Consider the following 27,667-nt stretch of genomic DNA (forward strand, 5'->3'; position numbering starts at 1 on the left):
CAAACAAATTCTTATTTACAATGACGGCCTAGGAACGAGGAACAGTGCCCCTGAACAGCCTTGTTCAGGGGCAGAACAACAGATTTCTACCTTGTCAGCACTGGGGATTCGATCTCGCAACCTTTCAGTTACTAGTCCAACGCTCTAACCACTAGGCTACCTGCATTCTTAACTTTATTCTTCATGTTCACGATTTATTTTATTTTGAATTGAATACATATGGCTTTAAAATTGACCCCTTCATCCACACTGGCACAGGAAAATATGTATATGATTCAAAACCTATTGGGAGTTAGATTTTGTTTTTACAATCTGTCAGCATTCATTTTGAGACCAAGAAAAACCCTTTCAACTGGTTTAAATACAGTCCTTTATTCTGCATTGCAGTGCTATGTACAGACGCACAGCACAGTACATCCCAATGGAGGTTATGGTTGAGTATCTATTTTCTCAGATGCTGTGGTGGAGTACAGTAGTAGATGGCGCAAATGTCTATAGTCTTAGTAGTGTAGTGTGTGTTCAGCCCATATGGTACTGAAGGAACCAAGATGATAGCTTGAGTGTTTAGTTTCATTCTCCGGCAAGCAGCAACTGTTTATAGGTGACACTGACTGGCGTGAATAAATTATGTGGAGGAAAAAACGAACAAAATCAAATACAATTCAAAACATTCCTATGGATACGGATGACACAGTATTTCGCAAACAAGCAGTGTTGAATGACAGCATTCTCCTGATTTACAGTCCTGGTTCGGTCTCGTAACTTCCGATTCCCCATGAAGGGCGTCAAAGCAAAGGAGACGCGCGCTCCTATTTGGGTCTGTGGCGGCCATTTTGAGTAACCATCTGTCTCGCTCACTGCTGTTTGTCTAAGGCTGCTATGTTATTGGAGTAGCTGCTGTTATGAAAGGAGAGGAAATGCCCGGTCCCAAATCAAACCATAGCCCATATGACCTACACACTGGAGATCTGAGAGCATATGATAGGTATTGGCAAATCATTAATTACTTGACTTTGTCTTAATAATAATATATGCCATTTAGCAGACGCTTTTATCCAAAGCGACTTACAGTCATGTGTGCATACATTCTACGTATGGGTGGTCCCGGGGATCGAACCCACTACCCTGGCGTTACAAGCGCCATGCTCTACCAACTGAGCTACAGAAGGACAGGCTGTCTTCAGATAGGCTGTTTTTTTCTCCATATGACTTATATACCATCCAATCTTCTCAGGTGGTCTTCAGTGCATGGTGGGTACTGTTGGGCTAAGGGACGATTTGTGATTGGGTAGAACGGTCTGGGAGGATGTCCTTTTCCCTTTGGTACAATGATGAGACATCTCATCACTGATTGGTTCTGTGAGCAGGAACAGCTGAATGGCAGAACCGCTGGCCATTACAGTTTATGGCCGTTATCTCAAATACACTAAACACACATGCAAACACACACACACATCTGTGCAAATGTAGGTTCTAAAGCTATCGTGGAATTGCTCAGATCCATACCCGCAACATACACTGTGTGTAAAACTGCAGTACGTGCGTCGATTTCCCTGAAGAGAGAGCGCGTGTGTGTGTGATTGCTCAGTGGGTTGCTCAACAGGGCTGAAGCGAGACACAACCTACCCTGAAGTTATTCATCAATAATTGCATCTCAAGCAGGGCCTTTACAACCAACCATCTCCCTCTCTGGACCTGAGTGACCTTTCTTGACACACACACACACACACACACACACACACACACACACACACACACACTCGTTCTCCCACTTCCTCATCCACCCTGTGGACTTCCTCCTCTCTTTTTTAAGGAAAGTAATGAATTCCAGAAAAGGCCTCATGGTGCTGAGCCTCTGAGGTCAGCTCCCAACAATCTGTGTCTCTTCTCTCAACAGGACCCCCTGGGGGAATTTGAGCCAGTCTTTGTGTTCCTCTGTTAGGGTGTGTGTGTGTGTGTGTGTGTGTGTGTGTGTGTGTGTGTAGCTCCTTAGGCCCCAGTCGGGTCAGTTCTCTACATTGCCCTTGTGTGTGGGACGTAGTCTCTGATGCAGCCTGTAGTCTTGGGACAAGGCCCTGCGCGGGGTGGCCGGGGAGCAGAGCTGGGGGGCCGACAGAGCCTGGCCTGGGGTGGAGGTTGACATATGGTGGGGGTGTACAGTCCTGCCTGGCTGGGTCCTGCCGCAGCTTACAGAGCGCCTGGTGGAGGAGGTGCTGTCCTCGGGTAGAGCTCCTCCAGGATCTCCTCTTCCCTGGTTCTCCAGCTGAGCCTCACACACCTCCAGCAGGGACACCACCTGCTCCCTCAGGGGGAGGGACTTGAACCGGCGCTGGGCCAGGTAGAAGAAGGCCTCTACGAATGCCTGCAGACCCATCCCTGAGAGGAAGAGACAAATAGAAGAGATGTGGTAGAGGGGGAGAAGGGTGAGAGGAGAGCGGGGGGGGGATAACAGGGAGGTGGAAGAGAGAGAGAGTATTTGCCCTGTATCAAACTGATTCTCCCTGATCCTTGAGTCAGTCTCCTATAATGAGTAACTATACTGAACAAAAATATAAAACGCAACATGCCATCTAAGATTTTACTGAGTTACAATTCATATAGGAAATCAGTCAATTTAAATAAATACATTTGGCCCTAATCTATGGATTTCACATAATTGGGAATAGAGATATGCATCGGTTGGTCACAGAACTTTTTTTTTTAAAGAGTAGTGGAGTGGATGAGAAAACCAGTGAAAGAGTGTGACCACCATTTGCCTCATGCAGTACAACACGTCTCTTTCACATTAAGTTGATCAGGCTGATTGTGGCCTGTGGAATGTGGTCCCACTCCTATTCAATGCCTGTGCGAATTTGCTAGATATTGGAGGGAACACGCGGTTGTACACGTCAATCCAGAGCATCCCAAACATGCTCAATGGGTGACATGTCTTGTGAGTATAGAGGCCGTGGAAGAACTGGGCCATCTTCAGCTTCCTGGAACTGTGTACAGATCCTTACAACATGGGGCCGTGCATTATCATGCTGAAACAGGAGGTGATGGGGTCAGATGAATGGGACGACAATTGGCCTCAGGGTCTCGTCACGGTATCTATGTGCATTCAAATTGCCATCAATACAATGCCATTGTGACTGTAGCTGTCCACTAGCTCTCCCACATCCCTCTTGTTGTCCGTAACTTATACCTGCCCATGCCATAACTCCACCATGGGGCACTCTGTTGACATCGGCAAACCTGCTCGCCCACAAGACGCCACGTAGTCTGCGGTTTTGAGGCCAGTTGAACATACTGCCAAATTCTCTAAAACTTTGGAGGTGGCTCATGGTAGAGAAGTTAACATTCAATTCTCTGGCAACAGCTCTGGTGGACATTCCTGGTCAAAACTGCACATTTTAGAGAGTGGCCTTTTATTGTCCCCAGTTTAACCAGCTTCTTGACATGCCACACCTGTAGGTATCAAGATGAAGTCAAACTAATAAATCAACCTACCTCCGACACACAGAAGCTCTGACCGTCCAACCAGAACACACCCAGAGACACACCATCCACGTAGGTACACCACATCCCTTTGATATACAGTACTTGCACATTGCACACCATTTATTCTAGCTTTTACTATTTACCACACGTTCCATCAAACTGTGCTGTGGCCCTCAATAAAACATTAGGATGAGTGGGTGAAACACACGAAGAAAGTGAAAAACAAGGATTAAAGTGAGGGCGAGAGTTATTTTCCTATAAAGTCTCGTGGGGGGGAGGGAGAAAGCCAGAGAGAGTGACTTTCTTCTGAGGTGATAAGGGGCTTTTAGCATTCAGCTAAAGTCCTGAGTCAGCGCTTCCCTCTTCCCAAAACACAAAACTTTATTATTAATAATAAATACTTGCCTTATCCCTATATACAATCCTTCCCTCCCCAACACTGCGGCGCATTATTCATCAGAGAGAGATTGGCTCTGTTTTCCTATTACCCGTAGGGGTAATGACCAAATTCTCACCCCTTTATTTTGGTCTGGAACCAAATATTCAGCTCACAACTCCTCGCGTTGCGTCCTGCTAAAAACTGTCCCCCCATGCCAACCGAGCCCAGCAAGAGGAAACCCGAACAGCAATCAATCGTACCGCTGCACCCCTCTCTTCCTCACCATCCAGCCCCCTCTGCATATTTTCAGGTGGAAGCTGGTGAATTATTCATAGTGGATGCTCTCGCAAACGGATGTCACTACGCTGTGAGCTCATTTCAAATGATGTGAGAGGGGATTCCGTGGACAGTTAGAGCCAAAAACAAAACCTGGCCAATTCGAGAAAAAAAAAGGTCACAGCTTGTTCTGCCGGAGACCTGAAGATGTGCATTAGCTCCCCCAACGAATACCTAGTGCTTAGTTCAGCGGGCTAACACAAATAAGGTTTGTTGTTATTGGTGGGCAGAGTGATTTGTGACTGGTGATTGGCGGGCTGTGTGAGAAGTGACTTGTGATTGGCCGGAGGGTTACCCGCTTCTCTGGAGCCAGGCAGCATGCTGGCCCAGCGTCGTGTGACGTCGATGTAGAGGATATCCACAGTCGCCATGGAGAAGTGACTGTTGCTCAGTTTACAGTTCCTACACACAGACAGACGGATAGCATGGTTTTATGTGGCCTATGGGTTTCATTGACCTGAAAAAGAACACAACGCACCATCGGCAGCCAAGAAGTGGAATCGCTTGAACTGACAAATTAGGTTTCTTATAAAAAAACAACCATGCTAAGGCACTGCTTGACAATAAGTCCACGCGCACACCAACGTAAGCTCTCTGACTCTGTGTGTGTAAAGGGTGAGGAAGAGGAACTAGTACCTGATGAAGGTTCTGAAGCCAGTGGGCCCCAGGCGCATGTTGCCCTTGACGCCCAGGAAGCGCAGGAAGAGGGCAGTGATGCGCTCCACGGTCCGCAGGTAGCTGAACTGCTTGGTGTACTTAGGGAACACCTGCTTCAGACACATAGAGGGTAGGACACGCCCCTCCTCCCCAGACCCCCTCACTGGTGACCCCGACAGCTCCTCCTGCTCTGGGTAGGACCTGGGGGAGGAGAGGGGGAGGGTCATTGATGGGAAGTGGGTGTATCCACCTAGATTCACCTATTCTACGGAGGAGGTCAGGTGTGTGTGTGTGTGTGTGTGTGTGTGTGTGTGTGTGTGTGTGTGTGTGTGAAGACAGAGATAGATTGAGAGAAAGAGAGAGCGAGAGAGGTTATTTAGGGGAATTGTGTGTTGATAGGAGGTGATCTATGAGTGAATAAGAGCGGTCTCCATCTTGTGTAGACGCCTATAGTGATGTAACACTGATGCGGCGCCTGACCCTATGTACCCAGGCAGCAGGGCTGAGTAATGGCCTCTATAGTCCTTCTGGACATAGGAGCACAAGGCCAGCCTAATGAGTCAGCTGGTATACTGGAGAGGAGGAGAGAGAGAGGAGATGGACAGGCGAGCCGGAGGAAAAGGAGGACGGAAGGTAAGGATATGTGGATGAAAGGTTTCACTGCGCTCGGCCGGGAGATTAAATCATCTGTCTATAAAAGCACTGTGCTGTGGCTCTTCACTGGAGCAGATAACACACTCATGCCTGGCCCATACACACACACACACACACACACACACACACACACACACACACACACACACACGTCGCAAATGTCACCCAAAACGCCGGCTACCAGATGGACTACAAACAAGACAAACTAAGTGGTGAAGAGCGGAAGATGCTAAGCTCTGTTCCTGGACGTCTAGGTCCGTCTTAGAGGACCAAGGGAGAGGAGGAGAGAGAAAAGGGGAGAACAACATAACATGCTTACGGTTCAAGGAGAAACAAAAGCAATTATTTCTGAATTATGTTAATGTGATGCAGGCCACATGCCTTACTTTCAATTAGTCCACGAGGCAGGGGAGGAAGAGGGGGCCGAAGGGAGGAGAGAGGGGGCCAGAGAGGACAGAGTGCAGGAGTTCATCCCACCATTCCTTCTAGCGGTGCTCCCATGTACTCAGAGAGGGACCAGGGGTCTACCACCATTGGCCCACTGTGGCGAATCATTAGGATAATGCACCCACGGCCTGCAGCACCCACACAGGTAAAGGAACCCGTGCACACGCACACAGAAGACAAATGAGGTAGCACTCTCAGCACTCTGGTTTAACTTGCTGTAGGTTTATATCTGTATTCCTCTCCGACACAACGGCTGAATATGCTGAAGTACCGCTCGTGTTTGATGAACAAAAGGACAACGTCAACAGAAATTTCAAGCCAATCCGGAAAACCAGTCACAAACACAAGTGAAAACAGGGGAGCCACTTCCCGAGAACAAAACATTTGAGCTTACAATGCAAATCTCCAATCCTCACTTTCCCTGCATAATACCTCACCTTCATCAGGACACTGAATCGTACAAAATCAGCATCACATTGGGGGGGGATGTAATGCTGTTAAAAAAAACATGTTGCTGTTCTGCTCCTTTAGTTGACGTGGAACAAAATCACTCACACGTGTTCTACCAGAGGAGACGAACACAACTCGCCCTTTCAGAAGCGGTGTAAGAACTTTAGTCTTTCTTAACGTCGTTCTTTCAGGAGGTAGGTGGTTCAGTGCTAAGCTCTGCTAGGTCATTAGGAGTTTTGGGCTGCCCTGGTTTTAGACCTAAGAGCAGGTTAACATACATTCACACATGCTGGAAGGAGACAGGACACACAGATGAATCCCTCAAGCTCCCCTGTGTGAGCAATTCATAAACACTCGGCGTTGGCTGTGGAGCATATTCGGCAGTGTTGAGCAAAGCTGTATCGGCAAAACCATTAGTGTTTAGTTCTGAGTGGCATACTGCTGCTCGGGAGAACAGATAGCGCTCGACTTTCACACAGACCGACTCAGATTAACTGTCATGTTTCCATGTCAGACTCGGATTGAACCCATTCTCTCTCAAGACAGTTCTCGAGGAATATCTTTATATTTGACGTTACCTATTGGATTTGACCTTCATGCAGAGTGCCATGCTTTGATGAATGACGGCAGAATAAACCAGAGAATAAGACAAGAGGTGAAAAACATACGGTACCAGTCGAAAGTTGACGCACCTGCTCATTTCAAGGGTTTTTCTTTATTTGTAATAGTGAAGACATCCAAACTATGAAATAACACATGGTAACCAAAAAAAAGGTGTTTAACAAATCAAAATATATTTTATATTTGAGATTCTTCAAAGTAGCCACCCTTTGCCTTGATGACAACTTTTCACACTCTTGGCATTCAAAGGGGTCATCTAGGAGAGAAATGATGACATTTCTTGTCCAAACAAAATGTTGTCCGACTTTGTTTCTCCAAACTGGAGAGTAGACTTACCCTGGATGATTATGTGTGGGCGATGGTAACAGGGTGGAGGCAAGAGAAAGAGTCAACAATAGGTTGAGCAAGAGAGGGAGAGAGAAAAGGACAGAAGCTTAAAAAAAGAATAATAATATATGAAGAAAAAGGAGAATGGATAGAGTGCAGAGGAGCGATTAGGGTCTACTGTTGGTGCATAGTAGGAGAGAGAGAGAGAGCCACCGAGAGAGAGACACACCGAGAGAGAGACACCGAGAGAGACCGAGAGAGACCGAGAGAGAGAGAGAGAGAGAGAGACAGAGAGAGACAGAGAGAGAGAGAGACCGGGAGTGAGAGAGAGACCGGGAGTGAGAGAGAGACTGTCCATTGGAAAGGGTAACCACAGAGCTGAGCTACACCTAATCAATGACAGAAGAAACAACCTCATTCCCACCCTTTATCCGTCCACTCTCCTGTCATCCACATCCATCTCTCCCTCCCACATCTCTCCCTTTCCACTCAAATTGCTGTGGTGGTAGCAGAGTGGCCACATAACTCTTAAACCTGCTGTCACACTGCAGAGGGGGGTTTAAACCAGCAGCTAGCGTTTCCAAAACACTCCCTGCCAAGCCAACCGTAGCCAGCTAAGGAGCTAAAACAATCTATATTCCACTTTCTGTTTTCTCACGGCAACTTTGTGAATCGTCACCCTCCAGTAACCAACGTGACCACGGAGACGAGAAAGTAGCATTGATCAACGATAAAACAGCCCGGTTGTTGTTGACCAAAGTGTGCAGCTGACTGATTTTCTACTTGTCTGAATCGGAGGGAGCCTTCCCTGGGTGGGAAAAGACGGATGTAAAGACGACACGCAGATTCAGGCTGAAGCATCCCATTGACGTTGAATAGGAGTGTTGGGGGGAAAAAAAGAGCGATGGCGCAGGATAGTGTGAATTTGTCACCAGGCAGTCAGCGTAATCTAGGTTTGGCTTGAAGGAAAGACAGTCTTCCTTACTATGGGTCTTCTGCCAGTTGGCTCAGCCCTTCACCTTTTCAGCAGTTTTAGAACTAAAGAGAAGGCTCCTGTGGCCCGGCTCCACAAAGTGTGGTATTTCTGCCTTTAATGGGCTCAAATCAGCCCGGCAACAAGAAAAGCAGATCCAAAACAGAACCAGAGCAAATACACAGGAAATGCTACAAATGGTCCTCATCCTCTCATTTCATATAAATATACTTTATTGTCCCCTTGGACAATAGAGAATGCTGCTGCTCCCACATAAATAGAATCAATTGAGAATAACACTCAATCTCACACACACACACACACACACACACACACACCTCACAAAAAGTTAATGTCAGGCCAGGCCGTGACAAGGTGGCAGTTCCACATGATGAAGAGCTACGGGCCAGGCTCCAGTCAGTCATTGCCAACTCCCTCAGCTCTACTGTATGTCTCCCCTGTTGTTAAGATGTTTTATTGACAGGGGTACAAACTAATGTTTCTATCTGTTCCGACTGCATATAGGCACCCTATAACGTCTCCTCGGTGGCTGGAACTCCGTTTTCAGTGCATGTATGGGGTCCCATGTGACCTTCCTGGCCTGTCTGATGATGGTGTCTTGGAGAGAGGAGGGAAGTGCGGTCTTGGTGCGGTCTTCCCTGCGGTCTTGGTTAATCTCAAGATTTGGGCATCGGGCTACACGGTCAGGTTACCAAACCATGTAGCAATGCCGTAGTGTTGACGCCATAGACCCGGCGATGACGAGCTCTCCACAGCGGTGCGCCAGCACAGCCCAATGTCGACGCGGACCCCCGGGTACTTGAAGGAGTTGACCTGCTCAACGTTCCCTCTGTGCACCCCTATGGGGCCGTGGTGCCCAACGGACTTATAGGGTTGAGGATTAATCTCCTGTTTCTTTTTTTGTCACATTCACTTTGACGTGATGTTGATCACACCATCTGACAAATACTTTGAGCTCTGCCCTGTGGCCGTTGGTGTCGACCAGAGTGGTGTGAAGCGCTCTACCGTTGTGGACTCTGGAGCAGTGGAAACGCGTTCTCTGGAGTGATGAATAATCGCTTCACCATCTGGCAGTCCGACGGACCAATCTGGAGGACAGCGGTGTTGTAGTTAGGAGCCTGATGACGCAGTTGTTGTTGTTGTATACAGCGTGAAGAGGATAGGGGAACTCACGCAGCCCTGGTCGCCCCGTGCTATTGGGGGCACCCCAGGGTAAGTGAAGTGGGTTTCAGTCAGGTAAAGCTTCCTGTATGTTGGTATGTGTGTGTGAAGTAATGACACACACACACACACACACACCTCATTCCGACTCATAAATCGTCCTCGCCGACGGCACAGGACACACGTCGTAGCTCACCGCGACACACACCTCAGCTCACCGTAGCTCAGCGTAACACCGTAACACAGAGTCTGTGCTGAAAGATTAATGTGCTAGGTGAGTGCGCTGCATGTCTGAGTGTGTCAGCGATACCATCAAACCTCTCCATTCTACCGCTCTCTGGGTGCCGGTCGAACCGTAATTATTCATCCTGCCTGTCTAGCTCTCTCACTCCCTCCTGTCAAACCTCACCAATGTCTTTCCACGCTCTCTAGTTTTTTTTTTACCTCTATATTTGACTCCAACGCCATCATTAAGTTTGCTGATGACACAACAGTGGTAGGCCTGATCACCGACAATGACAGGGAGAAGGTCAGAGACCTGGCTGTGTGGTGCCAGGATAACAACCTCTCCCTCAACGTGATCAAGACAAAAAGGAGATAATCGTGGACTACAGGAAAAGGAGGGCCGAGCACGCCTTAATTCTCATCGACGGGGCTGCAGTGGAGCAGGTTGAGAGATTCAAGTTCCTTGGTGTCCACAACACCAACAAACTATCATGGTCTAAACACACCAAGACAGTCGTGAAGGGGGCACGACAACACATATTCCCCCTCAGGAGACTGAAAAGATTTGGCATGGGTCCTCAGATACTCAAAAGGTTCTACAACTGCACCATCGAGAGCATCCGCACTGGTTGCATCACTGCCTGGTATAGTAACTGCTCAGCCTCTGACCACAAGGCACTACAGAGGGTAGTGGTACGGCCCAGTACATCACCAGGGCCAAGCTTTCTGCCATCCAGGACCTCTATACCAGGTGGTGTCAGTTGAAGGCCCTAAAAATTACCAAAGACTCCAGCCACCCTAGTCATGGACTGTTCTCTCTGTTACCACACGGCAAACGGTACCGGAACACAAAGTCTAGGTCCAAAAAGCTTCTTAACAGCTTCTACCCCCAAACCATAAGACTCCTGAACAGCGAATCAAATGGCTACCCAGACTATATGCATTTATACATGTTATTTTTTTTTTTTACAGATAGCCAGGGGCCCACTCCAACACTCAGACATAATTTACAAACTAAGCATGTGTTTAGTGGGTGCCAGATAGGGATGGGTAGTAGGGATGTTCTCTTGATAAGTATGTGAATTAGACCATTTTCCTGTCCTGCTAAGCATTCAAAATGTAAATGAGTACATTTGGGTATCAGGGAAAATGTATGGAGTAAAAAGTACATACTTTTCTTTAGGAATGTAGGGAAGTAAAAGTAGTCAAATATACATAGTAAAGTACAGATGCCCCAAAAAACTACTTAAGTAGTACTTTCATGTATTTTTACGGGGCGGCAGCGTAGCCTAGTGGTTAGAGCGTTGGACTAGTAACCGGAAGGTTGCGAGTTCAAACCCCCGAGCTGACAAGGTACAAATCTGTCGTTCTGCCCCTGAACAGGCAGTTAACCCACCAGGCTGTCATTGAAAATAATGTGTGTTCTTAACTGACTTGCCTGGTAAAAAGGTAAAAAAAAATGTATTTTTACTTAAGTAGGTGTTCGATGGGGTTGAGGTCAGGGCTCTGTGCAGGCCAGTCAAGGTCTTCCACACCGATCTCAACAAACTATTTCTATATGGAGCTCACTTTGTGCACAGGGGAATTGAGATTCTGAAACAGGAAAGGGCCTTCCCCAAACTGTTGCCACAAAGTGAAAGCACAGAATAGTCTAGAATGTCATTGTATGCTGTAGCGTTAAGATTTCAGTTCACTGGAACTAAGGGGCTTAGCCCAAACCATGGAAAACAGCCCCAGACCATTATTCCTCCAAACTTTACAGTTGCCAATATGCATGGGAAAATAGCGTTCTCCTGGCATCCGCCAATCCCAGATTTATCCGTCGGACTGCCAGATAGTGAATCGTGAATCATCACTCCAGAGAACGTGTTTCCACTGCTCCAGAGTCCAATGATGGCGAGGTTTACACCACTCCAGTCGACGGTTGGCATTGCACATGTGGATCCAAGGCTGCTCGGCCATGGAAACCCATTTCACGAAGCTCCCGATGAACAGTTATTCTGTTGACGCTGCTTCCAGAGGCAGTTTGGAACTCGGTAGTGAGTGTTGCATTAGAGGACAGATGATTTTTACAAGCTTCAGCACTCGGCGGTCCCATTCTGTGAGCTTGTGTGGCCTACTACTTCGCAACGGAGTCGTTGTTGCTCCTAGACGTTTCCACTTCACAATAACAGCACTTACAGTTGACCGGGGCAGCTCTAGCAGGGCAGAAAGTTGAGGAACTGTTAGAAAGGTGGCATCCTATAACAGTGACACTTTGAAAGTCACTGAGCTGTTCGGTAAGGCCATTCTACTGCCAATGTTTGTCTATGGAGTTTGCATGGGTGTGTGCTCAATTTTATACACCGGTCAGCAACGGGTGTAGCTGTATGTCTCTAGTCTACAGCCTACCTTTGTGTCCTAACTTTCGATGTGCCATCTTTTCCACATCCTACCTTTTCTACATCCTACCTCTCTACAGCGTCTAAAGCTGCCTGCGGTTATAATCCACTCTGGTACGTTTGGTTACGGATGTACCTGCACCATCTGCTGAGTAAGCAACGCCTTAGTTTCCCCAAATGACGCTGGAAACGCACATTGTTTTCCTAGAGTTGAAGAGAGGAGTCCCTGATCAGCGGTTTTTTATTTTTTATACGCATCCCGGAACAGTAAACGTCGGATAATGAGAGGTATGCTGAGAGAGTGAGCCGGTATTAACTCATTAATAGCCAGCCAGAGCGAGGACGAGGAAAACAGACGTGTATCCCATCCAGTTCCAGTGAAACCACGGAAAACCTCTCGAGTTGTTATTGCTTTCCTGCTAACATTGTTATTGCCTGTTCTGTTTTGAGCCCACGACATCCCCCTGGGAGAGCGAGAGAGAAGTCGAAAGAGGAACAGTACCAGCAGCTGTGGATGGGTGGCCTGTATTCACAAAGCATCTCAGAGAAGGAGTGCTGATCTCGGAGCAGTTACGCCTTTCAGATCATAATATTATACGGACAAATCCCGGATCAGCAATCTGAGACGCTTTGTGGATACGGGCCCTGGCCTTAGAATCACCTTCGCGGTGGGTTTGACACACGGATGTGACCTCCCTTGGCCACCCGGTCATTACTTTCTTCATCTGTTCCCGTGACGATTCCCGAATCAAAATGTCTCCCATCCATTTTTACACTTCGTTGTATTTGAATTTTACAGATCATTACTGGAAATCAGACGCGTTTGGCTGCTGTGGAAGGTATGGAGGGGGAGGAAAGAGCTTGTCAGTGCGGCTAGTTTAGGATGCATCAGATGAAGCAACCAGCAGCAAGTTTTGGCTGGCTGTTGCCATAGCTGCGTCACGTAGTTTCTTAACGATGGGTTTTTGTTCGATGGGCATAGAGTTGATAAACACAGCTCAGGACACACACACACACACACACACACACACACACTAAAAAAAAGACATGATTAACGTCTTCATTTTGCTCCCTGTATCGCTCGGCGCTGCACTGATTGCATGTTTTAGCAACACGTCAAATCTAAATGGCTAAATTAATAAGCATTAGCGATAGCTAGCCGGGGATAATTAGCGTTTTCCACTACAGGCAGCCATCGGACTCTGTCACACTCCATCTGCATAGCTGACAACACATCTCCATGCAATCACCGCCTCACCTGCCTGACACGATCACTCACATTTTTGTTCCCGCCTGGCAGAAAAAGCAGGGGGAATGTGTACTGTGTGTGGGTGCGTGTGTGTGTCTTAGCAGAATACATAAAGGGAACCAAAGCAAAAACAATCGGATTTGTTGTGTCATTTTCCACTACTTTGTAGTTTTCAGCAGATTTCAGCAGACTGAAACACTGAATCAAACAGAATTGCGGGCTAGAAGACAATCAGAAACTGTTGACGGCTTAAAAGCAACTCAATACTCCCGTCATCTGATATAGAACACAAGTGGGCTAAGGCAGAAATGACGACAAGGGAATACCAATGCCAAACACCATGACAACGGAGTCAAATCTTCAGAAAGTCATAGCTCTCCTGGTAGTAGGAACCAATGTCATTGGTCGTCATTGGTGTCATACATGATATCTACGGCAGTACTGTAACTATGGCATTACACCTTGTTGAGGAAAAGAATCCAGAAATCACTTTACTGTTCAGTGTATTTTCCGCTAACGATGTCACAGAAAGTATGAATCCCTCATAAAATATGAAAATACTGCCCTATTCAGCTGCGATGTACGCGATACAACAGGTTACCAACATATTCAAATAATTAGACATATTTTCATTATTGATGAATTTATCCATTCTATTTCATCCGTCTACGAGATATAGTCCCGACACAAATCTAGGGTTGCTACCCAAGCCAGCTGGTCGTTCGTTCTATCGGTTTGGTTACCATGATGGCTGGCAACGTTCTAATCTCTTGCTCGCTAGAACACTTGCTCTCTCGCCAGGCCACTGTTCAGACAAGATGGCCGACTACACAGCTAACACGATCGCTTCTAAATTAAGCTGAAATGAAAGCAAACTAGCTGCATTTTGTGTTTTTTTTTCTCCGATTGATATTTCTTCATGTACATCCATAACAATGATGCCAATTCATGATTTCGACTGGCTAAGAAAAGCTGCCAGCCTGTTTCTTTGTCCCGACACGTTGGACATCGAACTTCAATATTGAAACAACGTTGCAAATGTTGGAGACAGACGGCAAGGTCATTACAAATCTCTGCTATTGAAAACCTAATGCTACACGAAAAGAAAAATGGAACATAATGTCTAGATGCTTTTTACAGTGTAGATCTAGTATATAAATTGCCTGGCTGAGCTGAAAAGACAGTGGATTGAACAGTCAGAAGGAACAGAGTAAAATAGGCATTTCAACGTAAGATTTAGCCGGTGGTAACTTGTGGAATAGACACCGGCTGGAATGCGGTTTTAACCAATCAGCATCCAGGTTTAGCCCCACACCGGTTGTATAAAGAGCGAGAGATATGCAGTGAGGATGATCTAGGATTATAGATATTATACAGGATTATATCAATAAGGTCCTGGTCATGAATATGGTAATAGCTGAAAGGGCATTATCCCCCAGCAGATATTCCTCTCACATAGGAAAAACTGACTGATCATAGAAGATATGTGACCGACCGGCTTGATTCGGTCTTATGTAGCAACATGTTATTTATTTTTTTACATTGGATAAAAATAGAGACTCAGAGCTAGAAAATGGTATATCATACACTACAGTTGAGGAACAATGGGAAAGTCATTCTGCCTTGAAAGTTAATAAACTTGTAACCTCACATTTGAGAAAATGGCCCTTGAATGTTATGGTACCTACTGGAGAGTTCTCCGTTGCCTCCACCCATTCAGCATCATTCACACCCTCTTTAAGCTTTAGCCCTACCCACCTGTTTAAAGATTCAAATGTGAGGCCATGTGCTAAACCAGTGGTCACCAACCTTTCCTGAGTCAAAATGTATGCAGAGATCTACCGCTCTGATTTTTTTTATTAACATGACTTAAAAAAAATGTAAGCCTATGCAACATTAACCAATTAAAAACAGTACTGTGGCAGTGAGGCTTGTGCAGTAAGCGACAGGTCCAATACATTATCACCGCATACTGGCATTGCTTGAATTTACCTGCCAATGCGTTGTTGTTCGGGACATTTTTTAAAATTCTATTTAAAAATTTGAGGCAGGCTATACGATCACACCGGAAATAGATCCATTGTTGTATTACTTGTGAGGCACAGCTGAGTGAGCATACATTAAAATAATTTTATTTTTATTTTACTGGGCTGATGGTGCCTGCATCTGATGGTCAGTCTCAGCGGAGGGAGAGAGAAGATGGTCGACTGAGGGTCGTCTCTCTACATCCCTCCGCTCTCCCTTTCCTCCACTGACACTGACCAAAAAGGGACACCGTCTTCCAGCCGATGGCGAAACTCGAGTCGCACCGCATTATTTCTGCCTCATGCACAAACTCATGTTACTCCTATGAACAGAGAAAGGGAAATATTCCTAGATATTAAAAAAAGAACAAAGCCGCTAATAATAACAAAACGCATAATAATTAACAAGCTGAGTGGAACGCAAGAATACACAATAGATAACAAAGTGTTGAATACTTTCCTACAAAGTGTTCAAAGTGTTGAATACTTCAAAGTTACTGCTGCACTGCTTGTTGTAGAGCTGTTGAATACAAAGTGGAAATAGGAAGAATACAAAGTGTTGAATACAAAGTGTTGATACAAAGTGTTGAATTATAACAAAGTGTTGAATACAAAGTGTTGAATACAAAGTGTTGAATACTAAGTGTTGAATACAAAGTGTTGAATATAAAGTGTTGAATACAAAGTGTTGAATACAAAGTGTTGAATACAAAGTGTTGAATACTAAGTGTTGAATACTAAGTGTTGAATACTAAGTGTTGAATACAAAGTGTTGAATACAAAGTGTTGAATACAAAGTGTTGACAGTGCTTAGTAAGAACTTAAACATGGAGTCACTCATAAAAACAGCAGCTCTTTGCTGTGTTGGTCGAGTCTCTCTCTAGTCATGGTCTTAAACGTTTTGAAATCGCACAGGATCAACTTTGCCGTAGCTTTCTTTTATACCTGCTATGTTACTGCAGGTCATCTGAGCAATCTGATTGGCCAGCAGAGACAGTGCACTTGATTTCCTCTCCAGGCCCACCGGGAAGGCAAGAGTTCGTACCTTCAGACACATGAAATGGAGACAGTTTGCCTAACTGGCGCGCAGGGCAGCTGAATTGGCTGCACCTACTATCAACACAAGGCTTTATCAATGTTTGGCGATCGACTAGAAATGCCTTGGAAATCGACAAGTCGATCACGATCGACCAGTTGGTGACCACTCTACTACACAACCTAAGATTTCAAGACTAACGGCTGGTTTATACTACGGGTGTGTTCCTAAATGAAATCTGGAGTGTCCGAAGGCGCTCTGGGTTTGCAGAAACTCAGATCTGTTCGAGTGTTTCACTCTCGGAGCGTTCAAAGCGCACACTGGATGGTCTGGCTGAGGTGTAGGGTTGATTCGAGCGCTCTGTCCTAACAGCAGCAGTCAAGCACCCAAGCTAACTGGCTAACGTTGGATAGCTACCTCCAGAAACAAATGAGAAAACAGCTCACTGACCATTTTACTCACCGCAAGAGGAGCTGGGTTAAGCTGTTTTTATGTTATCCAGAGTGTTGGTGAATCCAATGTTTACTGACACCGGCTATATTCAACAGGTGTTGAGTGTTTCGTAAATGTGTCAGTTATTCTGCGCTCTGGCACACTCAGACAAAAGTGCTCTGAAATAGAGTAGATAGCCAGAGTGAATTTACCAGCTGCGTCAATTCACAGTTGTCGCAGTGACATCGTAAACATTCTATTGAAATAGTTACTTGCATTGTGGAGTCTTATTTTTAGACATGTAGCATGAATCTGCAGGTCGCTAACCAACAGGGTTCAATGTCAGCTAGCTAACATTAGGCTATAACTAAACTCAGCAAAAAAAAGAAACATCCTCTCACTGTCAACTGCGTTTATTTTCAGCAAACTTGTAAATATTTGAATGAACATAAGATTCAACAACTGAGACAAACTGAACAAGTTCCACAGACATTAGACTGACAGAAATGGAATGATGTGTCCCTGAAAAAAGGTCAAAATCAAAAGTAGCAGTCAGTATCTGGTGTGGCCACCAGCTGCATTAAGCACTGCAGTGCATCTCTTCCTCATGGACTGCACCAGATTTGCCTGTTCTTGCTGTGAGATGTTACCCCACTCTTCCACCAATACATTCCTGTCTTGCAGGAAATCAAGCATAGAACGAGCAGTATGGCTGGTGGCATTGTCATGCTGGAGGGTCATGTCAGGATGAGCCTGCAGGAAGAGTAACATGAAGGAGGAGGATGTCTTCCCTGTAACGCACAGCGTTGAGATTGAAGGCAATGACAACAAGCTCAGTCCGATGATGCTGTGACACACCACCCCAGACCATGACGGACCCTCCACCTTCAAATCGATCCCGCTCCAGAGTACAGGCCTTGGTGTAACGCTCCTTACTTCGACGATGAACGAAAATCCGACCATCATCCCTGGTGAGACAACTTGTCAGTGAAGAGCACTCTTTGCCCGTCCTGTCTGGTCGAGCGACGGTAGGTTTGTGCCCATAGGCGACATTGTTGCCGGTGATGTCTGGTGAGGACCTGCCTTACCACAGGCCTACAAGCCCTCAGTCCAGCCTCTCTCAGCTTATTGCGGACAGTCTGAGCACTGATGGAGGGATTGTGCGTTCCTGGTGTAACTCGGGCAGTTGTTGTTGCCATCCTGTACCTGTCCCGCAGGTGTGATGTTCAGATGTACCGATCCTGTGCAGGTGTTGTTACACGTGGTCTGCCACTGTCTGTCCTGTCTCCCTGTAGCACTGTTTTAGGCGTCTCACAGTACGGACATCGCAATTTATTGCCCTGGTCACATCTGCAGTCCTTATGCCTCCTTGCAGCATGCCTAAGGCACATTTCCGCAGATGAGCAGGGACCATGGGCATCTTTCTTTTGGTGTTTTTCCAGAGTCAGTAGAAAGGCCTCTTTAGTGTCCTAAGTTCATAACTGTGACCTTAAATGCCTACACTCTGTAAGCTGTTAGTGTCTTAACGACCGTTCCACAGTTGCATGTTCATTAATTGTTTATGGTTCATTGAACAAGCATGGGAAACAGCGTTTAAAAACTTTTACAATAAAGATCTGTGAAGTTATTTGGATTTTTCCAAATGTTTAGAAGACAGGGTCCTGAAAAAGGGACGTTTAGCAATGCAAATGGCTGAGATATGAATAATTTTACTACACAGATCATACACGTAACATGAGCTAGTTAACTAACAGTACTTGAAATATAAAATTACTTTGACAAAATTAGAAACATGTGGTATCTGAAAATGTAGCTAGCTAGACTATCTTACCCGTATACATGGATGGACGCTTCTCCCTCTCTGTGACGGATGCCATGGTTGCCCTTTGTTTGAAGATGTAATCCGGAGACAGGTGTTTTATACAACAGCATTCTTTGTGTCCTCTTTTCGACTCTGTCTGCATATTTGCAATCAACCGGCAGAATTCTCTCTCTCTCCTTAGCTATCAGACTCCACTGATTTCAAAACTCAAGTCCTCCAGAAAGTGGAGAACAACACTTAAGCAGCTCTACAACGTGATTTATCTTTTTTTCTTTTTCTTTTTACACATTAGAAAGGATTACCTACACATACTGACCAGCTCATTAATAGAATAGAAGCATGCTACATGGCAGACCAATCTGAACTCATCTCTCGGCATGTCCAGCCAACTCGTTATTTTAGCCAGTCATGGCTAGCGGGAAGGTTTCTGACTTTTTCCGTGGCTAAACCAACTAGGCTCGTAATTGAACCATTTTTATTCGTATTTACAGATGGCATACGAGTTTGTTATTAAGGCACATGAAAGATCACATGTTCCAGAGGTTTACGTTCAAATGGCGCTCCTGCGAAGTCGTGACGTGCAACATGTGCCTAGTTTCCTGAAACGAGTCACATATGGAAGATAATCGTACATAGAGAAAGAGATGCGAAGAGAGAGAGAGACCATTCTGACTGTGAAAGCCGTGTCTTGATAACCAAGGAAGGGAGAGAGAACAGGGATAGATCAAGACAGAAAGCGAGAGGATGAAAATTATAGGAAATTATAGAAAAGGGCAGAGAAAGCAGAGAGGGAGAGATACCGTTACGGTAAGTCTCAACGGAAGAGTGGTAAGGGGAGGTTAGTGATGGCCACCCCATGGGCCGCAGAGCATCGAACTGCCTGCTAGACACACACACACACACACACACACACACACACACACACACACACACACACACGGCAGTCATGTGTGAAATTTCATCACGGCTGGGCTGGAATTGAATGTTTCCCTTTAACAGGCTTATGGAGAGCTGCTCACTGGGGCGTTTCTAAAGCTGGCTGGCCAGAGAGACCAGAGGGCGAGAGAGAGATAGACTTTCCCCTATCAGCAATCCCCAGGTCCAGCCTAGAGCCCAGACCCACACACGTCACACTGATTGGCTAATATCACCACACACACAGGGTGAACTTAGTCGAGATGGAGGGAGGTAGGGAAGGAGAGACTTGGGTCGCTGACACCAGCTATGGTAATGGGGGAATGATGCAGCGTCACCCTAAGCTTCATCCACATCTCAGGAGAACACTAACCCTAGCCTCAAAATAAACCGTCTTCAAAGTAACTACTGTTGTTCTCGTTACATAGAGGAGAGTCACGGCTTTCTGGTCGTACATCATTTATTTCTCACCTCTTGATATAGAGTTCATAGCATCACTTTACAATCAGAGTAGGCTTCTACTTGGACATCTGCAACCTGTCCCTGTCCCAGGCTGTAGTCCCCACTTGCTTCAAGGAGATGACCATCGTCCCAGTGCCCAAGGAAAGACAAGGTGACATGACTATCGCCCCTTCGCACTCACCCCGTCATCATGAAGTGCTTCGAGAGGTTGGTCACGGCCCACATCAAGGCCAACATGTCAGGCACACCGTACTCACTCCAGTTTGCATACCGCCAACAGCTCCACGCAAGATGACATTTCCATCGCCATTCACACGGCCGTAGCACATCTGGACAAGAGGAACACCTATGTGAGAATGCTGTTAATTGACTACAGTTCAGCATTCAACACTATTGTTCCCTCCAAGCCCGACACCAAGGTCAGAGCCCTGGGTCTGGACACCTCCCTCTGCAACTGGATCCTGGACTTCCTGAAAAGCAGACCGCAGGCTTTGAGGATTGACAACAACACCTCCTCCACACTGACTCTTAACACAGGGGCCCCCTGGGGTGTGTCCTCTGCCCTCTGCCGTACTCCCTGTTCACCCACGACTAAGCGACGTTGCAAGACACCAACTCCATCCAGTTCTGACAAAACTACGGTTGTAGCCTGATAACCATAATGATGACTCAGCCTATAGGGAGGAGGTGAGTGAACTGGCATTGTGGTGCAAAACAAATGACTTGATTGTTGACTTCAGGAAGCAGAGGAGGGAACATGCCCTGATTCGACATGGACCAACAACACCACCACTCTTGTCAAGAGGGCGCAACAGCGTCTCTACTTCCTCAGGCGGCATCCTCCTCAAGCTCTCCACATACCCCAGCCAAGAGCTGTGCCTTACCGTCGGGCAGACAGTATCGGAAGCATGAGGTCTGATAGAAAGTGTCTCAGAGCCTGTTGGTATCTACAAGCCATCAGAATGTTGAAGACTTGAATTGGACTGACCACCTGCACTGATTCTAGACACGTTAGCGCACACACCGCTACCAGACTCTTATTATGAAAAGAAAAAACAATTGTCCCCCAATCACCCCTTCGCAAAAACACGTGTAAATATTGTACTATAAAATTGTGCCTTCCTGTATTATACTTCTGCTATAAATAAACACACACACACACACACACACACACACACACACACACACACACACACACACACCAGTAGAATATATATCTATATTCTACTGAGCCGTTTACTTTATGTTCGTATTCTTATTATTTCGTATTGTTGCATCGTCGAGAAGGAACCTGCAAGAAACCATGTGTATCCCTTACATACTATACTACTAGTTGTATTAGTCGTATGAAGTATATGGTTTTGATGCGCCCGCGGAGCGGAGCACGCCACGGTCGGTGACTAGGCCTACCTAAAGTAGCCTGCATAGGCCTAGCGCTGGAAAGTTGCTGTAGGACATTACATTTATTGATAGATGACTCAATTAGCCTAACAGTGGCTATCTTGCAACATTGTCATATTTAAAGTTAGCAATATAAGTGTTTTGGAGTTCCCACTTCCTCAATATAAGTGTTTTGGAGTTCCCACTTCCTCAGGTGGTGAATAATATAGCCCAGGCCAATATGCACAAAAACCTAAAAAAATAATACAAAAATCTGATAATTCGATAGGTTGCAAGTCAAAATATCCATCACGCATTCCCTGGATATGTCAGATTAAAATAGCTTACGTTTTTTTAAATCATAGGCTACCATCTAGGTTCTTACTTGTCACTGGGAGAAGAAGAAAAAGGTGTCTATTGGCTACTGATAGTCTACAAAAAGAAAAAAGGTACCAAAAGACACCTAGCATTTGTGTTGGCTAGCCTACTGTCGTCAATCTTAAAAAGACACCTAGCATTTGTCTTAGCTAGCCTACTGTCGTCAATCTTAAAAAGACACCTAGCATTTGTCTTGGCTAGCCTACTGTCGTCAATCTTAAAAAGACACCTAGCATTTGTGTTGGCTAGCCTACTGTCGTCAATCTTAAAAAGACACCTAGCATTTGTGTTGGCTAGCCTACTGTCGTCAATCTTAAAAAGACACCTAGCATTTGTCTTGGCTAGCCTACTGTCGTCAATCTTAAAAAAGACACCAAGCATTTGTCTTGGCTAGCCTACTGTCGTCAATCTTAAAAAAGACAGGCCTACTTTGGAAACAAAAATAAACGCAATGCAATCCTAAAGAATAGAGTAATTAATGTCTTACATTGCTCAGATATGTCATAAAGCTTTGTAGCCTTTTACACTGCTTTGCATATTTGGTCACTGATAAACGCCTAAAATTGGAACACAGTGGCTGTATAGTGACATGCGATACAAGACGTCAGGGCTCTGGCTCCGTGCTGGATGGGGTTTTGACTGACAGCCGTTCTGAACTTGAGCACCTCGCGTGACAAGTCGCGCTAATTGGGCAAATATTTCAAATGTTTTTGTTGTCGGAGTGAGGGAAATGCTATAAATCAAGAGGACTCTCTGTATTTTGAACGATAAGACATTGAGGATTATAATAAATATATATTTACGATCACTACGCTTGATGTAAAGTTACATTGTAGTCATTTAGCAGAAGCTCTTATCTTGACCGAGTTACAGCGAGTTACAGGGTTATGAGCTTTTGCACATGGGCACACCGAGTCAGCTCAGGGATTCGAACCATCGACCTTTCGGTTACTGGCCCAATGCTCTTAACCTCAAGGCTACCCTGGGTTGTTCTGAACAGAATGAGCCTGTGTTTGTATATTGTGAAGAGAATTAGCCGCGACACACGCACTCGAATGCACTCACGAGGACTCCTTTCTGCGCACGTCAAAATCACAAACCTGTTTCCTTGAAATGGATTGTGAACACCTAACGCTGTGATGTCGTAGGGCCCTGAACCCTAACTTTATGTCCACATTCCAGGTCAATTCAAACCCCTGCCTTAACCATAGCTTCATGGTCACGTTTATGTGTGTGTGTGTGTGTGTGTGTGTGACTCACGTTAGTGATTTCTTCTGAGCAGGGTCCATGAGACGAAGTGTGTCCCTAATGACTCCCACCTTCACCTCCTCGTCTACTGGGCTGGGGACGTACTCAAACACCCCCGGGGACACCTGAAACAGACACACCATTAGCACTTCAGAGCATGGCAGTGGTGGTGATGATGATGATGATCGTCCTACTCACTTCCTGCTCGTGTTCTATTCTCATACTGGGGTTGGCGTTGACCTCCAGTAAAACTGGCTTCAGGTTCTTCATCAGGAGGATGTCAAATCCCAAGATCTAACACACACACACACACAGTAGAGATGGGGGTTATGTATTGCAAAACACCACATCTAAAACTCAGTCACATTATCCCTGAAATACATCTAGTACCTAAGAACACATATCATATATATTAGGTGTAGTTTTCCATAACTCCGTCTGCGCTCAAACCTTGATACAACCGAAGATAGTGTGAGAGGAAAATGACATTTTTACCTGATTTATTTCATATTAAATGGTTAACAATTAATATTTAACTAAGAGTAAGACATTTCTGTCCTAATAGTGTCTGTGTTTTTAATAGTCTCCACTCTAGTTCCCTGCAGCTAATCTTTTATTTATTTATCTATTTGTATTTTACCTTTATTTAACCAGGCAAGTCAGTTAAGAACAAATTCTTATTTTCAATGACGGCCTAGGAACAGTGGGTTAACTGCTTCAGAGGCAGAACGACAGATTTGTACCTTGTCAGCTCGGGGGTTTGAACTCGCAACCTTCCGGTTACTAGTCCAACGCTCTAACCACGAGGCTACCCTGCCGCCCCGGGCGTATGGTCACCAGAGAAGGCTTGAGCTGACAAATGAGTTACAGGCTGCATTACAGAAACAAGCATGTGTTTTACTAGGGATAGCTTAGGAGTAGAACGATCCCTCACTGTCTCAAAATCATCCTTGCATCTGGGAAACTAAAAACAGGGTGGGGTTAACACAACAACCCCGTGCAGATAACGACTGGATGAACCCAGAGTGGCTTATGATGCATTTTTAGTGTCAGCTATGTTTGGACTCTGCATTTGTGTAAAGGTTAGGTTACTCGACCAGCCTCATTATTGCAATAATGAATCAATCTTGAATAAAGATGATTGTTTGAAGAAATGACAAAAGTCTCTCTCGCTTGATTAGAATATTCAACGACAATAGTTGTATTAGACTGCAAAACCTCTTTCGCGTGACATTCACATGACAACTAACTGAGTCACACACTCCACCCTCTCCTCTCCCTACTCCGTACCTGGAAACAAGTGGGTCCTGGTTTGCCGGGCGGTATGTCGGCCTGGTAGTAAACCTTGAGCTCAGGAACCAGGGCGATGATCGTCTTGATGACCAGAGAGATGATGTCTGACCACACCTTCTTAATGTCCACTCCTTTAGAGGCCAGGCGGTAGAGCACGCTGGAGAAGGTGCGCTTGCTGCCCGACGACAGGCTGTCGGAGTGGACGAAGTTCCCACTCTGGACGTTGAGAGAGTAGTTGGTCAGGTGCATGAACACGTGGCTCAGGTTCTTCTGACTCGGCTCCTAGTGGGGTGGCAAGGAGATGGGAGAAACACATTTCAGAATACTATATTCACTGTTTAAAACATGAAGAAAGGTCATGTTTAAAATGCTAGTCGTATGCTTTTAGGCCAAATGGAAGATAAGATATCTTATGTACTGCTTATGGATGCGGTATGTATGCGTCATGAAGGCCATGCGTAGGTGCTCTTCAGTTAAAGTGTTCCTACCTGGTATGGCTCGGTACAGAAACGCGACAGCCCCTCTTTTGCGATATAGATCTCCAGCGGCTCCAGGGACTTGACCAGCACGTAGAGGCGGATGTCGAACTTGAGCTTGTCGATGAGCAGGGGCTTGTGGATGTACTCCTGGACCACGGACTGCTTGGTATGAGACCCCGCTATGACTCTGAGGTCGCCGGGGTCACGGATGAGGTAGATGCCATCCCCCTGGGACCCTCCGTCCGGCTTGATGATGAAGGTGGGCTTCTGGGACACGTCACCGTCCTTGGCCAGACTGATCTGAGACAGACGGCAACACTCAGAAATAAAACATTTGACCAGCCAGGAGTCTAAATGGGAGAAGACGTTAAAGGTCAATCAAGCAAGGGTCATCTGATTTGATGTTTAGGGGAAAATGCCAAATATTTTTGCGCTTTAACGTTCAAACCAATTCTCATCAATGAGGCCAAATCAGCTGGATTGTAAAGGAGCTCCCTCCGAGTCAAATCCCAGTACATTTAGTGCTGAAAGATGATAGCGCACTTCCTGTCATCCCCGTAAACGTGACTTAAGCTCATGCAGAGTGATATAAGGAGAGCGATATCGAGTCTAATCGTGTAGCCATTGGCTTTGTCTATGCTTGACTGCATCTTTAGCGCAGGACATTATCCTGTCCGTGTCTCTCTGGGAAAACATGGACTGCTAATGTCCGTATGGACATTTTTCAATATTCACTCTCTCATGAGTATTTTTGCACCAGTCAGACACCACATCCCAAGGCCAGATATTGAGCTCGGGGGGGGCTTATATTTATCTCGAGCAATTTCCTACATTGGGATTCTTTCATATTAAACTACATACACAGTCTCAATCCTTATCGTAACCTACCGTGATTGAAGAATGAAGTAATTCAGCCTGATGTTTATACTTAACGCCCTCAGCTCTGATAGGATCCTTATGGCACAGCCCCATCGAGGTTAGTCTATGTCTAGTCCAGGGCTCTCCAGCCCTGTTCCTGGAGAGCTACCTTCCTCTAGGTTTTCAATTCAACCCCAGTTGTAACTAACCCAATTCATCTTACCGACCAGCTAATTATTAAAATCAGGTGCGCAAGGTTAGGGTCAGAGCGTAAACCTACACAACGGAAGCTCTCCAGGAACCGGAATTGGAGAGCCCTGCTGTAGACCGTCTGTGGTAGAGATGCAGAGCCTTTTAAAAAAGGGTCTGTAGTGCCCCCCTCTGTTGGACTAGCTGAGCTGTGTTTTTTTTTACACTGTGCCCTTTCAATGTCAGTTCATTCACAAAGCTAGTTGAATGACCCATCCACCATTCATCCCTATGCTAGGCAGGGAGGCTGTCCGAGGACACACCCTCTCAAAGTCACAGTGACCTCCGAAGGTCAAACACCATTACATTTTCTAGCTCTAAATAATCCTGCGCGCCAACCAGGGGAGAACGACTGCCCCCCTCTCATCGAAGCCACAATAGTTCAAGGCCAACTTCTGTACGACAGGCATTGTTAGCAGAAAACAGGATGTCACATTATAATGAATAGGTCAATCTTCTTGTACATAATAAAATGTTTCAAAGACTATATAATAATAATTGCTTCTAATACACCCGATGTATGTCCTTGAACCAATCATTTTAAAATCACACACAAAATAAGAGATAAAGATAATCGAGTTGCTTAATGGGAGCCTGCAGTACACCGGTCGGCCATCAACGTGAGTTACTCAATGAGAGGGGGCAGCACTGAGCTAGCCTGCAACATCACTTCCTTGTGTAGCTCAAACTGCGCATGTTATGTCTCCATGAGAGGCCATCGTAACCGACTTCATTTGGCTTCAAAGCGTTATTAGACATGTATGGTGTCACGTAATCAAAGGCCTTATCCATTCATACAGTCAGGTACATAAATATTTGGATATTGACCCAAGTTATTATTATTTTACCCGTCTACCACAGCATATTAAATAATGAATATTCATTTGCGGTGAACGGTGTAGGAATAACAGTACTTTATATATGTGGTCCGCCCCTTTTTAAGGGACCAAAAGTAATTGGACAATTGGCTGCTCAGCTGTTCCATGGCCAGGTGTGTGTTATTCTCTCATTAGTTCATTTACAAGTAAGCAGACAAAAGGTCTAAGGGTCGATTTCATGTGTGGCATTTGCATTTGGAATCAGTTGCCGTTAACCCTCTATATGAAGTCCAAAGAGCTGTCACTGCCAGAGAAGCGAGCCATCATTAGGCTGAGAAGTCGTAAAAAGAAAAGAACGCACTGGTGAGCTCAGGAGCACCAAAAAGCCCAGAAAGACCACGGAAAACAACTGTGGTGGACAGAAGAATTGTTTCCCTGGTGAAGAAAAACCCCTTCACAACAGTTGTCCAGATCAAGAACGCCCCCCAGGAGGCAGGCGTATCTGTGTCAAAGTCGACAATCAAGAGAAGACTTCACAAGAGTAAATACAGAGGGTTTAGCACAAGATGTAAACCATTGGTAAGCCTCAAACAGGAAGACCAGATTAGAGTTTGCCCAAAAAAATAAAAAATAAATAAAAGCCTGCACAGTTCTGGAACAACATCCTATGGACGGATGAGGCAAAGATCAACTTGTACCAGAATGATGGGAAGAGAAGAGTATGGAGAAGGGAACTGCTCATGATCCGAAGCATACCACCTCATCTGTGAAGCATGGTGGAGGTAGTGTTATGGAGTGGGCATGTATGTATGGCTGCCGATGGAGCTGGTTCTCTTGTATTTATTGATGTGACTGCTGACAAAAGCAGCAGTATGAATTCTGAAGGGTTTAGGGCTAGATTATCTGCTCAGA

At 45.7% G+C, this 27,667-nt stretch overlaps 1 protein-coding gene across 2 annotated transcripts in view; it reads right to left on the reverse strand.

Moving 5' to 3' along the window:
* Positions 1 to 353: 353 nt before the first annotated feature.
* The window catches only part of ttll11 (tubulin tyrosine ligase-like family, member 11), a 40,520-nt gene continuing 13,206 nt past the window's right edge, over positions 354 to 27,667 (reverse strand). For both annotated transcript variants that reach the window (XM_052521332.1, XM_052521331.1), the window contains exons 4-10: positions 24,840 to 25,130; positions 24,349 to 24,633; positions 23,257 to 23,352; positions 23,071 to 23,183; positions 4,832 to 5,053; positions 4,491 to 4,597; positions 354 to 2,376 (exon numbers count right to left, since the gene is read on the reverse strand). In XM_052521332.1, coding sequence (XP_052377292.1) covers positions 2,006 to 2,376; positions 4,491 to 4,597; positions 4,832 to 5,053; positions 23,071 to 23,183; positions 23,257 to 23,352; positions 24,349 to 24,633; positions 24,840 to 25,130 — 1,485 coding nt within the window. In that variant the 3' untranslated portion in view covers positions 354 to 2,005. The remainder of the gene's footprint in view (positions 2,377 to 4,490; positions 4,598 to 4,831; positions 5,054 to 23,070; positions 23,184 to 23,256; positions 23,353 to 24,348; positions 24,634 to 24,839; positions 25,131 to 27,667) is intronic.

The sequence above is a fragment of the Oncorhynchus keta genome, chromosome 6, assembly GCF_023373465.1.
Source record: "Oncorhynchus keta strain PuntledgeMale-10-30-2019 chromosome 6, Oket_V2, whole genome shotgun sequence".
NCBI lineage: Eukaryota > Metazoa > Chordata > Actinopteri > Salmoniformes > Salmonidae > Oncorhynchus > Oncorhynchus keta.